This window comes from Alternaria metachromatica (genome assembly GCF_023757995.1).
Source record: "Alternaria metachromatica strain BMP 0045 chromosome Unknown scaffold_15, whole genome shotgun sequence".
NCBI classification, from domain to species: Eukaryota; Fungi; Ascomycota; class Dothideomycetes; order Pleosporales; family Pleosporaceae; genus Alternaria; species Alternaria metachromatica.
The window spans coordinates 360,999-375,122 of NW_026055506.1; the positions used below are offsets into that span (position 1 = coordinate 360,999).

Consider the following 14,124-nt stretch of genomic DNA (forward strand, 5'->3'; position numbering starts at 1 on the left):
TTTGACCACCGCACTACTGTATCTCCCAATCTACATTCATATATACCCTTTGAACAGAGTTGATCTCCCCTTTGCACTTCCACTTCCACCTTTTCTGATTCGCAAGCCGATCGACAAGGACCCAACACTCGTTGTCCTATCACATCCCTACGAACTTCCATTCCTTACATTACCTCCTTCGTAAGGACAGCTGGAACTTTCTATTCGAAACATCCTTCATTTGCAATCGGACTCCGACAAACACTCCGCGTCTATATTCGCTCAAACAATACCGGGAAGCTACATCATAGCAACCGTCGCCTGAGAAAAGCAATTCCACCAACCTCAACTCCGACGTAACAACCACCACCTCAACACCACCCAAAATGCCTTCCCCAAGCCGCACCAACCGCTTCCAATCCTTCACCCCCCTGCGCAGCACATCCGGCTCCCTCCGCCGCCTCAAGACCGCCTTCAGCCCCACCCGCAACTCTCTGCGCTCGGCATCGCCCTCCTCCATCTTCACCTCCAGCACCACATCGCCGCTGACGCGCAACTCATCGCCACACAGCCACCGCTCCTCCGGCTCTTCCATCCGCCAACTCCTCGCCGTGCGCCGCAAGCCCAGCGTGTACGAGTTCGAAATGGAAGAGGAGAAGCACTTGTTCGAAACCGAACTCGATGTCCTCGAGCCGAGACCGAGCATGGGTCGCGGCGCGAGTGAGGTGCATGTTGTCGGCATCTTTGAGGTGTTGGACGGGAAGTGCTAGACGCATACGACTTGTTGTTGCTGCTGGCGCTTGTTGATTGGGTTATGCTTGAACATGTTTATGACTGAACTGTTTAATGGGGCGTTTTCATCTTCCCATCACCACGCATCGTTGTGTGCGTGTGTGGATGGGTCTTGCTTTTTCGATTAGATTGGGTACTCACGGTGACGTGTCAAAGGCGTTCTCTTGGTACGTGTCTTCTCTTCGACATGGACATTGGCTTGGTTTGCTTCTTTCTTATACCCCAATGGACTGGATTGGACTGGGGGGTACTTTACCACGGCAGACATTATGCAATACGATCAAATCTTTTCTTTCAACATTGATTATCAACTTTGCAATCTGCGCATTTGCATCTTGTTGTTGTGACGCTCGTGCGAGAGTATGCAAGTGAGGCACTGAGAGTTGGAGCGTTGGGCCTTCATGCGGTGTTGGCTCAAAGCTTGTGAGCTGTCAATGGCGAGACTATGGGCAGCCTCGCATTTTCGGATATTAGGTACAGGTACTAGCGGGCGTGTCGGGCAACGTGCTTGCAGAATGTAACATGATGTATGTATACCCTTAGAGCAGAGCTTAAATATTGGGTGCAAGTCAAAGAAATAAGATTCTTGGTACCTGACGCCACGAACCGTTTAGTAGTTGTGAGTTTGGTATCTCCGTCGATAGATCAGCACGATTTACATAATCACGAGTAACACTTCAGTTGAGGTGTATCATAGTATTGACATTCACTCTCCAAAAGCAGTCTCAAAAAATATGTATCTGCCGTGCAATTTCCAACGCCACGCCAATGCATACCAACCCTCCGCCATTCCCCTAATCATATCAAAACACAGGCTTAGACCAAAGTGTCTGCCCACAAAACCGCTTAGTGTACGCCATTGACAGGCTGTTGCAAGTTGTCCAACTCCTCCTTTCGCTTCCTGTACAGCTCCTGTGCTTCCCTCTCCCTCTTAGTAACGAACTGAACTTCCTCGCGGAGGCTCTCCAGTCTGCGTGCGATACCATCTTGCTCGCTGTACTGTGCCGTTCTCGCAGTGTTCAAATCGTCTCTGGCACGCTCGAGTGCTGAGAATGCGCCGCTGATCTTCTCCCGTAGTAGATTTGATCGTTTGATGTAGCCGGCGTGATGTGTTGTTAACCGCTTCTCGATCTTGTTCGCACGTTCCGCGGCTTCGATGATGGACTCTTGTGCGTTGTCGAAGGCTTCAACGAGCAGTTGGTGTTCGTCGATCTCGTCTTCCTCGTAGCCTGCGATGCCGGGCAGCATTGCGGAACCGTGAAGCGTGATCCAGGAACTGTCGAGCTCGGCATGGAAGGCCTTCTTGTCCTTGTCTGAGGTCATGGCAAGTTCAAGGGCGAGCTCCATCTTCGCATTGCGGAGAGCATCATCGGTCATGGAATCGAGACGTGTTACTGAACCAGTTACTCGGCCATCGCCGAACTTCTGGACGTCGTTCGCGATGAGCTTAGCCATCTCGATTTCGACTTCGCGTTCGACAGGGTCAGAGAGGTCCAATGCGCGCTTCATCATGACATCAATATCGACCAGCGATGGCCTTGGAAGGAACTTCTGCACGACTTGACTTTGTCTGCCGAAGTCTGCGGCTTCCTGGGCTTCGCGTGCTTCACGAATTTTTCGGTCGCGCTCAGCAGCGTCTTCTTCGCTGACTTCGACTTCCATGTGATCTGCCTGCTCTTCGGGAAGCTCAAACTCCCAGCTTTCTTCCTTGGGTTTTGGCAGCGCAGCGAGCCTGCTCTTCAGGTCTTGCCGCTTCGCTTGCTCCCTTAGTTTGATATCGCGGGGTGTCTGGCCAACAAGTTGCATACCACTCTCCTCTCCGTTGAGGCGTAGTGTATCGCGTGGTGTTCGCATGGGTGTCGCTCCCGGTCCCTGGCGCATGGGTGTTTCTCCGGCTCCGCCATTTGCTTGCCTGAAAGGCGTTGCCATGGGGTTTGGTGTCACAATCTGGTGTCGTGAGGCGGGTCCTGATAGCGAGGCGGGTGCTTCGTCGTCTACAAGATCTGGGTTGTCGCCACCTAGCAAAGCAGATTGGGTCTCTGTTCGCATCCGGGCATTCCGCACCTCATTCGCGACGTAGTCCTCCTCTTTGGGGGCCATGGGCGTGCGAATGGGTGTGTTGCCAATCACGTTCGAGTAGTTCCCGATCAGGCCCTGTGTTGCGATGTTGTCGCTGCTGCCCGCAGTAATTGCGCGCTGTCCAGTCGTTCCCATCTTGACGATGTCTTCCAACTCGGCCTCTCCGACTTGCGGCGCTGGAAGCACGAGACCGCGTCGCTTGCTGCTCTGTTCTGCTTCCCGTATCCTCTGCGCTTGTGCGGCCTTAGCATACGACGCTGCAAGACCTCCTGACTTCTCATCTTTCTTCTTCTTCCTGTCACCTCCTCCGTCTTCCTGCGATTCCATCTTCCTCTTGTTCGCAAGCTGTTGCTTTCGCGGATCGAAGGCCTCTCGTTGTTGTTCGTTGCGGTCGATTTCTTCTGTGGTGTCGAAGAAGCCGGCGGGGACTTCCTTCTCGAGCGGTACGTCGGCGTTGTAGTCGATGTGGTTGCCCTTCTTCGGAGTAATCTTGATGTTGATACCGGCAGCTTTCAGCTCTCGTCGCTTCTGAAGCAAGGCAAGTCTTCTTGATTCCTCAAGTTGGCGCTCGCGGGCCTTCCGCTTGGCCTTCTTACCGCTGACGTTTGCCAGACGCGCACGCGCCTCTGACAGCATCTCCTTGTCTTCCTCGTCGATATCGACCGCATCGGGTCTCGCAGGTCGGCTCTCGGCATAGGCGTCGACTTCTCCGGGGCGAAGACGACGTACATCGTCTGCTGAAGGAGCGGCTGAATCTCCACCCTCCGGACCCGCCAGTCCAAGATCGCCAGACTCTCTCGCTTCTTGTTCGTCCAACAGCTTTTGGTAGCGCTCGAGACATTGCGTAGCCTGCGGAAAGTTAGCATGATACTGGAAAAAGGGATAATCGCAACAGCGTACCGTTCGTCCAACAATAGGCGCAATAGTCCTCCATTGGGTGGGGAGGAGTTTGGCCATAGTCAGGAGCTTCTCATCCTCCTCTCGCGACCAGTCCGTCTTCCGGATAGCGGGGTCGATCCAGTTGGTCCAGCGCGACTTGCATTGCTTCGCGCTCTTCTTGGACAGCAGCGAGGCGCATCGCGACCACTGGTTCAGCCCATACTTGCTGATGGCGGCCTTCAAGACCTCGTCCTCGACGTTGGACCAGGAAGATGTGACGACCATATTGGATGGCTTCCGGGGGGTATCGTGGGTCAGCGCGCGTGTCGTGAGCGATGGTATCCTCGATCGCGAAACTGAAAATGGGCTGCAGCCACTAGCGTCTTGGCAGTCGCAAGCACCGCGTGGGAACAGCAATGTGAAGTCCGGATAGCTTGCAGAACGACGTGGAGTTGAGACCAGCGGTTAGTGATATTAATGCGCGCTTCTCCTCTGAAGCGAAGTCATCAGAGCGATCCACACAATGCAGTCGCGGCGCAGGCACCAGACTTTCACGTGCGCCAGACGACCGCGGTCACAGTGACGTAAATCCATCATCTCCATCATCTCCATCTTCCCATAGTTCTATTGCTACGATTTCACTACACACCCTCTCGGCCACATATTCCGCTACGATGGTATCCCTACGGCAGATCATGGGGCGCGTTCCCGTTCTTTCTCTCGCCACATCTTCCTCAAGAGCGTCCTGTCGACAAAATTTACCTTCAGTCACCTACAACAGAAATTATTCCGATGCGAGCTCCAACACCTCAATTCCAGTGAAAGGCGATACTAAAAAGGTCGATACCAAGCTTTCCGATGAAATAAAGCCTAAGAAAAAGACACAAGCTGAGCTCGATGCCGAGGTGATGGCAAAGCTGCAAGGACATGACAGCGAGGGAGGAGAGGCTGGGATCGAATATGAGGATGGCAAGCCAGCGTCAATGAAGAGAAGCGTGAAGAACAACATGTTTCGATACATATGAGCATACGATCCCTCGAGGTTTTGCTGAACATAGTCGACCTTTGATAAGGTGTATGTCTCCGTGCAATACACTTTACCTTCTGATACACTAACGGTTGTAGACATGGTGTCCACGTATACCATAACGAGCTTTCCAGATCAGGAGATATCATGAGCGTTGGAGAATCTGCCACGTCGCTGCTACGGTGCTTGACGTTCGAAGCGAAGAGCTGTTCGCGAGTAGCACAACCAACACAAACGGACACTGCCCAAGCGACATTGTCTGGGGTCCTAAAGTCCTAGAGAACCTGAGCGGAATCTTACTATAGAGTAAATTAGCCTTGAAATTACCCCGCTTGAGACGCAAAGGAAAAGCTTTGTGCCTCTCATTCATTGTGGCAAGGGAAGTTGCGAGAACTTTGTGGTTGTTGGTACACATATTTGAGTCTGATAGTTGGCGTATTTAAACGTGGTGAAATGGCAATACGCTAAGGTGGTCTATATGAGTAATCTGTCGCCAGAACATGTGCATCATAAATCTGCCCAAATATGTGATGGCTTGGATTCAAGTTGCCAACCCGAATATTTGCATACGTCATGAGTAACCAACCTAACAACATCACTTCTCACGCCAACTCATCAACACAAACAACCAACAACTTGAAGGGCGAAAAATCTCTATACCCACTCTTCTAGGATTCAAATCTACGCGTAACACGTCATGGAGCATTTCGCTCCCCACCCATCCTCGCAATTTGAAGGCTACTACTCCAAATTCGACCTCGCATCTGGCTCGCACATCGCTCTGATCATATCCTCCGTTCCTGGCGCCCCATCGAGGCAGCACGTGGTCTCATTTACATACTACCCCTCATCTGGCCACCCGATATTCCAGCGAGAACACGTCGTCGACAACATCGAGCGCGTGACCACCAATGAGAAGACCAAAGCATTCGACCTGCGCGTCCCAGGCATGGGCGTCATGAGCACCGAGAGCAACGGCCGCACGAGCTATGAGTTTTCCGCCGAAGACGGCAGTTGGTCACTCTCAGCGCAGTGCGAGGAAGACTACATGCCATGGAGAAAAGACAAGAGCACACCCGAAGGATGGATGGTCCATCTCCCCTTCCCACTCCACTGGCACGTGCATTCTCTCTGCTCCCCCGCTACATTCACCCTCGACATACCCGCTCTAGGCGATGCCTTCCCATCACAGGACAGAAAAAGCCGTGCGACGATCCACCAAGAGAAGAACTGGGCCAACAGCTTCCCGGACGCACACATGTGGGTGCAAGCCTGGGACAACGAAGAAAAACGCGGCATCTGTCTCGCGGGCGGGAAGATTATGTACAACACCGCCTACATGCTCGGATACCGGTCTCCATCCCTCAATCTGGACTTTGTACCGCCCTTCTCAGTCTCCTATCTCAATCTCCTCAGCCCCTTCATGAGCGCCACGAATGACTGGGACACCCGCACTTTTTCGATATCCGTGTCGAATTACACACATAAATTGGAACTCAAGGCGCGTGCGCCGAAGGAGCCGGGTTGGTTCGGCCTGGCGAGTCCGTTTCCCGATGGGCATCGGGCGAACTTTTGTAGGGAGAGTTTTATTGCGACGATTGAGGCGAGGATATGGGTGAGGGAGGGGTGGTGGCCGTGGAGTGCGTGGAAGGAGGTGAAGACGGAGCGGTGGGAGGGGGCGAGTCTGGAATTTGCGGGGGGTTATTATCCGGAGAGGGGGGAGAGTAAGAAAGATTGAAGATGTATGAGTGTTGGGGTATGAGGTGTCGGTAGAATTGATGTGAAAGTGCTAGGGAAAGTTTATCCATGCAAATATCCGCAATACATGGGCCAGACAGAAAGATAATTACATCTCAACCAGTCTAAGATTCAGAGCTTCGACGGCTTCTTCTCCCTCGGCTTAATCAAAGCGTTCAACTCCTCGACAAACTGTTCAGGCAACACACTCCTATCCACGCCTTGCTTCCCATCCCATTCCTCCTCCGTCTTGCGTTCCCAATCCCAATACCTCTTCATCTCCTGGCCGACCCATTTGCTAATATGATCCGCACTCTCCTCCACCTTCTCCATCGGAATCAGATGCCCAGCATCTTGCACCGTGACATTCGCTACTCGTCCTTCAGCGCGTCCGCCACTGCCGCCGACACCGGACCCAGTCAGACGCATTTTATCCTCGATGACGGCATCATCAGTGAGGAAAGAGTGTTGGCCGAAAATGTAGAATACCGATGGCCGGATTGATGGTAGCTGGTTGAAGACGATGGTGCTCTCGCCCCGGTAGAAGGGCGTCTGGGGTTCAGTAGTCGGCGTGATATCGGCATGCGTCCTCCGGTTCAATTTCGGGTTGCTCAACGTGAATTCCGCAGATGACGGTTCCTTGTCTCCTGGTCTTGCGGTGAAGTTTGGGCGTAGGAAAGTCATTACTTCCTGGTGCTTGGTCGTCGTCAGAGTTACCTCGGGCTTCTTCGCGTCGGGAAACAACCTCGTTGGTGCGTCTCGTAAACCGTACTGCACCCAGAGATCAAGGACTCGTGGATCCCACGTTTGGTAGAACTTGCTCTTGCCGAAACTCTTGGCTGCTTCTTCGCGTGAGGGCCAGCGCTCGCGTCGTCGTGATGATGCGGCGGCTGGTCCGACGTTGCCGTTTAGTGAGACTTTGCCTTGGATGACGGGGTCGATGAGGATTAGTGTCTCGAGGAGACGTGGATGCAGCAATGCGAGGTTGGCGAGTTGGCAGCCGCCCATGCTATGGCCTACGCCGATTATCGGGCGAGGCATCTGGTCGCGAAAGATGTTTACCATGTGAAGTAGATCTCTGCTATGATCAAGCCATGCCGCTACATAGGATTAGCGTATCAATCGCGCAGTTGGAGACATGTACATACGGTCATTGCCTAGCTTATCTTCGTTCAGAACGCTGCTCATGCCTTGGTGCACGACATCTGCTATCCAGATCCCTCTGATCCCAAAACCATGTTGCTGACACCTCTTCAGGAGCTCATCCCACAGTGGCTCGTACAGCTCTTTCGGAAATCCATTCGCATGCGCTGCGATGATGGTGATGTCTCCAGGTTTCGGGCTCGTGTTGCGGAGAGGTGTGTATTGCTTGACGGCGAGATGTAGGACTTCTTCTTGCTTCGTCGATGTGGAGCGTGGGAAGCCACGGATATGTGATGCTTCTATCTTGTGCTCATCTATACGAAAGTGCTTTGACGACATGTTTCTGCTGACTGCGGCCGAGATGTAACGAGGTGACGGACGATCGGACGGTCGGACAATCGGACGACGGATATATGCAGGTCAAAATGTTATAAATGTTGTACGTGTTCAGCGAGATGGTAGGACGGAATGATACGCTCAGGTCACAGAAAGGTGCCTATGCTTCTAGGTGTCGTGATTAGCAGCCGGCGCAATCTGGGGAATGCCGAGGTCCATCACGGCTTCTGTTCTCCCCACAGAACCTCCACATAGAAGTGCCAAAGAGATACTCGCGCTTGAGGATCATTCCGAATGGACATTGCGCAAACGCGCGCTTCTTTCGGACTGCAAAAAGACACTAGTCTGGACAGGACTCCGCCGTCATGACGGATCCAGCGTCGAAGTGTTTTGGTGGGGCGTCACGTGGGCCTTGACGCGTTCGTGCCTCCAAAGTTCGCGTGTAGCCGTGTCGCATCGCGCCTTCGAATCCGACATCGACAGCGACCACAGTCCGCACATACAACACAACGCCCTCAGTCGCAGCCATGGAAGACACCACCATGCTGGAGGGCTCACAGGGTCTTTTCGAGGAGCTCAATTTCACGATATACCCCAACGGCCTCTCAGAAGAGCGAATGCGCCAGGTATGCGACGCGTCTGATCGATTTAGAAGTATTGCTAACTGACGGCACAGATCGAAGATGCAATCACAGGCGCTCGTGGAACAATCGTACCCTTCAACGTTACCAAAGGCCGCATAGACAACCTAGAAGAAATCAGCTACATCGTCTCGGAGACGGCCGACTTCCCCGACTACTACCGCGCCCTCGATCTCATGATACATGTCGTCAAGCCAACATGGATAGACGCGTCGCTCCAGTCCAACAAGGCCAAGAATCCGCGGACATACAGTCCCGATCCCGCACTCTTCATGAGCGAAGTAGTTATATGCTGTGGGGACATACCGAGCGGTGACAAGGAAGCGATAGAGGGTGGTGTACTGGCATTGGGCGGGCAATTCGCACCGAGCCTCTCGAAATTCGTGACACATCTTATTGCACTGGATGTGAGCGAACCACGGTGTCAGCTCGCTATTAGTAAACGACTGCAGCTGTCAATTGTGCTGCCCCACTGGTAGGTTTGAGTTGAGAGCATGGCAGTTGATCTGATCTAACACCACACAGGTTCGACGACTGCCTCAAAGTTGGCCGTAGAATATCAGAGCGACCGTATACACTTCCCGATCCCGAGATCCTCGCCGATATGGAACCAGGCGCCATTCCTCCTACACGAGTGAGCCAGCACATTCGAGACGCAGCCACACCAGACCCTCAAAACGACCCCGTACCGCCGCCGCCCCACCTGGAGGCACCCCGCGCGATCAAGGCCTTCGACGGAAAGCGTGTCAAGCTTGGCGAAGATCTGAACATCAGCACCAAGCTCAGGAATATCATAACGGGCATGATCAAGGCTGGAGGCGGCAGTGTGACCTCGAAGATCGATGATGCAGACATGTATGTTTGCAATTACCGGGAAGGTTCAGACTATGTCAAGGCATCGCAAGCGCGAAAAGACGTCGGCAACCTGGGCTGGTTGTACTACCTCATCACACACGGTATCTGGACAAACCCTATGCAGCGGATGATGCACTACCCGCGGCCAAGGGAAGGCATTCCGGGGTTTAACAAGTACAAGGTCAGCATATCGAGTTACACTGGCGAAGCGCGGATTTACTTGGAAAACCTGATCAAGGCTACGGGTGCGGAGTTCACAAAGACCTTTAAGCAGGACAACACACATCTTATTGCTGCGCACAAGAACAGCGAGAAGTGCGAGGCTGCGGCGGAGTGGGGCGTGAACATTGTCAATCATCTGTGGTTGGAAGACAGCTACGCCAAGTGCAGGGAAATGCCGCTGACTGAGGGCCGTTACACATTCTTCCCAGCCCGGACCAACCTTGGAGAGGTGTTGGGTCAGACAGAAATCGATCGCGAGGCTACTGAGAAGATCTTCTTCTCAAAGCAAGTCAAGCCCACGAAAGCCGTCAAAGCAGCACCGCAGACCAATGACGTCCCAGCATCGAGCGTACCACCGCGGCAAAGTGAACCTCCAGCACCTCGCAGTCCGCCTGCTGAGAAGCCTAAGCGGGCGAAATCCGGAGGCAATGCACAGACACCGCTGCCACCGCGGCGTACTGATGGCAAAGAGAACCAGACGCCTGGCAGTCGGGGAGCCAAAGACCGCGCATTGGCAAAAATGCACGACGCTGCACCAGACATCGCACAGTTCGAGAAGGAAATGAAGCGCAAGGGTGGTGTCATTCACGGTGGACGACGACGGGCAGAAGATGAGATCGATGAGGGAACGAAGCAAGCAAAGGGCGGCCGTGACTCAGTTTCAAGCAAACGCTCCATCGATGAAGTCGACGATGACGACGAGACAGAAGACGAAGCCACAGAGATCCCAGCAAAGAACAAGCGAGCAAAGAAGGAGAAGCTTGCGCCCATCAAGTTCCGCATGCTGATCTCCAAGGACGAGCGATGGGCTAACAACCCTGAGAAGGAATCAAAAGACAAAGCCCGCCTTCGAGAGCTCGGTCTCTTCATCACCGACGACTTCAAGAAGGTAGACCTCGTCTGCGCCCCGCAACCCGTCCGAACGAAGAAGTTCATCGCAGCCCTAGCCTGTGCCCCCACCCTCGTATCAACCAGCTACCTCGACTTCGCACTCAAGAACAACAAGCTCCCCCCGGCAGAAAAGCACCTCCTCCAAGCTAGAGACTTCGAAGAGGCCAACAACTTCCGGCTGTCCGAAGCCCTCTCCCGCGCCAAGCAGAACAAGCAGCGCCTCCTCAAAGGCTGGACCGTCTTCTGCACAGAGAAAGTCGGCGGCGGCTTCGAAACCTACAAAGACATTGTCGAAGTCAACGGCGGAAAATGTGTGCTCTGGAAGGGCAGACCAACAACCGTCTTCTCCGCGTCAAAACGTAAACTCGACCCTGCTGACAAGGAGGTCAGTCAGAACCAAGTTGAAGACGAGGGAGACGTGTTGTACCTCATCTCCGACGCCGACAAGAGGGAGTTTACCAACTGGACTAAATTCCGCGAATTGGCTAAGCGTGAAAACATGGTTCCGCGCATTGTCAAGACGGAGTGGCTGCTTGCTGTGGCGATGACGCAGTATGTGCACTGGACTCCGGAGTGGGAGTTGAGTGAAGAGGTTGTTAATGCTGCGAAGAAGTAGGTCTTCGCTTGTCGCAACTGTTCAACGGCTGATGATGGGTTAATTCTGTATAGACTCGCTTCGTGCGGTCGTGATATGGATGCGGGTATCTGTATTGGTATGTTTTGAGCGGTTTAGGCATTGTTTTGTGTTGCATTGTTAGCGATAGGTCTACGGATGGGGCAGCGTGTAGAGCGCTGGTTTAGCATGTATATCAAGGAAGCTTCACGTTGGCTCAATTACCGTATGCAAATGTTCCGGTCTCCGCCACAGTGATATCATGTGTGGCTGCGTATCCCCTTTTCTCCGTTCATTGTTATCAAGGCTAACATATCCCCTGTGGCACCTTTCCTTGGCTCGATCCGCGGGTGCGGTAACGCGTACGGCACAGTCGGGCCATGCAAGAGGTCTTTGTGGCACAGCGATCCCCTGTGTGAACTTCGCCGCTTATTGAACTGTGCCGTGGGTCTGTGTTTGGGCTGTTGATCGGCGATGCCGAGATCGCCTTGGAGATGGCTTTTGGATATGCGTCAGTGATGTAGAGGGTGTTTGTCCAGACGTGATCGGACGTGCTGCTCTTTGGGATGTACTTCGGGTATAATATCTATGACATTGACTGTAAGGCGAAGTCCTTTGTTACGAGATTAACGACTCTCAACTGGCTGGTTTGAGGTGACCGGCACAGAACGCATTCTCGGCTTTGTGCCCTGATAAGGATGTAGGAGCTTTTCTGCTCATAGAGTCAAATAGCTCTGGGGTGAATTCAGCATCGAGTATGATGTCATTTGAAGCTTACATGTCTCGTCCTAGACCAGAGCTTTTACCGGGGCTGGAGATCGATGCGCGTCGTTAGTGCTCACTCCGAGTGAGCCGAGATGCCAACACATACAACAACGACCAGGCAACCGGGAAGAAGAATTTGGGGGCGAGTATACATAGTAGTATATGCTAGACGTAATATAGTGATGAAGTCAACTGTTAGTTAACGGCCTGGCATAAGATCAAAATAAATTGTTCAACTTTTTGCTTTCATAAGAGATGAGATAGAAGTGTCTAGATAATACTCGACTGCGTGTTATGCCAGGTGCAGGAGCGTAGACAGGGTATATAATAATGCTTGTGCAGAAAAGACCGCGGAATCGCGAAACAACAGAAAGACAGAGTAAGACGTCGGAATCTTCAGCTCGTGAACTCCTCGTTACCGTCCACCCTCCCTAAGGGCCTACATGTATGCCCAGACCCCCTCTCTACTCCGACGTCGTGTGAATGATCTTCGGAATCTGTGGCATCGCAATCATAGGCGTCGACTCGTAATACCGTGCCCGTTGACTAGCTGTACTCGTACTGCGTGCGCGCCCCGTCGGTGCCGGCCGTAAACTCATGTCACCCTCGTCACCACTCGGCGATATGGGACTGAGTACCATAGTACTAAGCGTCCCGTTACTCTGTCGGCTCATCGCACTAACACCCGTACCAGCGCTCTCCGTGTTATCGGCGATGGGATCACTAGTCTCCTCACTAGGCGTGACCTGTAGTGGAACGAGATGCATGGTATCCGTACTCGATCTCTTGTTGCGCGCGTCCGCCTCTGAGTCAACGTATAATGTGACGCTGCTTGCGCGGACGCGGCTGAACATGCTGGTCTTGTCTTCGTTGGCGAGGAGGCCGGCGGTGTCTGACTTGCGGTTGTCGAGCTTCTTCTTTTCGCTTCGGCGGTGGAGATAGAAGATTAGGCAGGCGAGGATTATGGCGAGGAAGATGAGGCCGAAGACGACGGTGAGGGCGATGTTGGCTTTTGTCCAGTATCCTGAGTAGGGTACTGAAGCTAGGTCTTCGTCTGCGACGAGGTTGTTGTCTACTGGTATAGGAGACATGGTGATGTATGTTCGTGTAGGCGATGGATCTTTGATGCGAATCGGCCGGTGATGCTTCAGATGGATGGTGAAGCTCTTTGCTTATATGTAGTGCTAGATAGGAGGCGATGTGGCGGTGCGATGAAGATATAACAACTATTACGCCTCGAAGATATGATGATATATGGCTATGAGACTGTTGAGACGAACTTGCTCGAGTAATCCCTTATGTGCTATTGCTATGAACTGGTACCGGGCACCAGGCAGACATAAGTCTGTCCGTAAAATGAAACCTTTGACGCACCGGCCTTAGATCCTGCGCCCATGGCGCTGGATCCGTGAGAAGGCGTCCAGTATGCGGCTCGAAAGTGGGAAAGATATGCTCAGCCTCAGCACGTTGTGGGGAAAGTAGGCCCATGAAGTCGGAGAAAAGTCACTGCGCCCCTGTGGTATGATGAGCAGCTTGGCGCAAAACAAGAGGCCTAACGAATGATGGGCGTCGAGAACGGCCGTCGAAGCTTGGACTACCGCGTCTAATCGAGGAATCAGAAGGAGCTGTGTGGCATTCTGGTGGTGGCACGGGTTCGTTGACGGCGGTGACGGGCGTGCATGTCGGGGCCCCATCTGTTGTCAATCCACTTGGGGGTGGTTCTCTACCGCGTGCGAGCCACGTCCGAGCGGTTTCGCTCGTTTTGTCTCCGCAGCTGAAGCTATCAATTCAGCTCGTGGAACCATACAAATTGAGTGGCTGCTCTTTTGAACGACTCCCCATTCCAGCTTCTTGCCACACAATATCAACACAGATTTGGCGGCCCAATACGAGGGCCTCTACAAAGACAGTGATGTGCCAAAGGGTTGTGCTGTAGGATCAACGTTTCGAAATTTAGGCAAGCACAGCCACCTGCGCTAAAAGAAATGAGCAGCAACAATCATGAATCGACACAAGGCTGAGCGCCTTACACTTCCTCTGCGTGTCTGCCTGAGCCAAGCCCAAGGAGGATTGGACGGCGACGTGGGCAAATTGTGGGGTGAGAATAGGCGAACTTGTTACGGTAAAGGAAAGCCATGATGCGAGTTGTCAAGCTCCCGCTACGG

General features: G+C 53.1%; 6 protein-coding genes across 6 annotated transcripts; 3 read left to right on the forward strand and 3 right to left on the reverse strand.

Annotated features, from left to right (window-relative positions):
• Positions 1-365: 365 nt before the first annotated feature.
• On the forward strand, positions 366-749 carry J4E83_006670 (uncharacterized protein; the record flags this gene model as incomplete). Its single annotated transcript, XM_049333581.1, has 1 exon — positions 366-749. The coding sequence occupies one exon, from the start codon at positions 366-368 to the stop codon at positions 747-749; it is 384 nt and encodes a 127-aa protein (XP_049187303.1).
• An 868-nt stretch (positions 750-1,617) lies between these two features.
• J4E83_006671 (uncharacterized protein) lies at positions 1,618-4,014 on the reverse strand (the record flags this gene model as incomplete). The annotated part of the gene is made up of 2 exons (XM_049333582.1): positions 1,618-3,699; positions 3,751-4,014. 2 exons carry the CDS (start codon positions 4,012-4,014, stop codon positions 1,618-1,620), a joined length of 2,346 nt encoding a protein of 781 aa, XP_049187304.1.
• Positions 4,015-5,453: 1,439 nt separating this feature from the next.
• On the forward strand, positions 5,454-6,494 carry J4E83_006672 (uncharacterized protein; the record flags this gene model as incomplete). The annotated part of the gene is made up of 1 exon (XM_049333583.1): positions 5,454-6,494. One exon carries the CDS (start codon positions 5,454-5,456, stop codon positions 6,492-6,494), a length of 1,041 nt encoding a protein of 346 aa, XP_049187305.1.
• Positions 6,495-6,625: 131 nt separating this feature from the next.
• On the reverse strand, positions 6,626-7,975 carry J4E83_006673 (uncharacterized protein; the record flags this gene model as incomplete). Its single annotated transcript, XM_049333584.1, has 2 exons — positions 6,626-7,593; positions 7,642-7,975. 2 exons carry the CDS (start codon positions 7,973-7,975, stop codon positions 6,626-6,628), a joined length of 1,302 nt encoding a protein of 433 aa, XP_049187306.1.
• Positions 7,976-8,499: 524 nt separating this feature from the next.
• Positions 8,500-11,197, forward strand: J4E83_006674 (uncharacterized protein; the record flags this gene model as incomplete). Its single annotated transcript, XM_049333585.1, has 3 exons — positions 8,500-8,598; positions 8,649-9,088; positions 9,139-11,197. The coding sequence occupies 3 exons, from the start codon at positions 8,500-8,502 to the stop codon at positions 11,195-11,197; spliced, it is 2,598 nt and encodes an 865-aa protein (XP_049187307.1).
• A 1,226-nt stretch (positions 11,198-12,423) lies between these two features.
• On the reverse strand, positions 12,424-13,050 carry J4E83_006675 (uncharacterized protein; the record flags this gene model as incomplete). Its single annotated transcript, XM_049333586.1, has 1 exon — positions 12,424-13,050. One exon carries the CDS (start codon positions 13,048-13,050, stop codon positions 12,424-12,426), a length of 627 nt encoding a protein of 208 aa, XP_049187308.1.
• Positions 13,051-14,124: the final 1,074 nt, after the last annotated feature.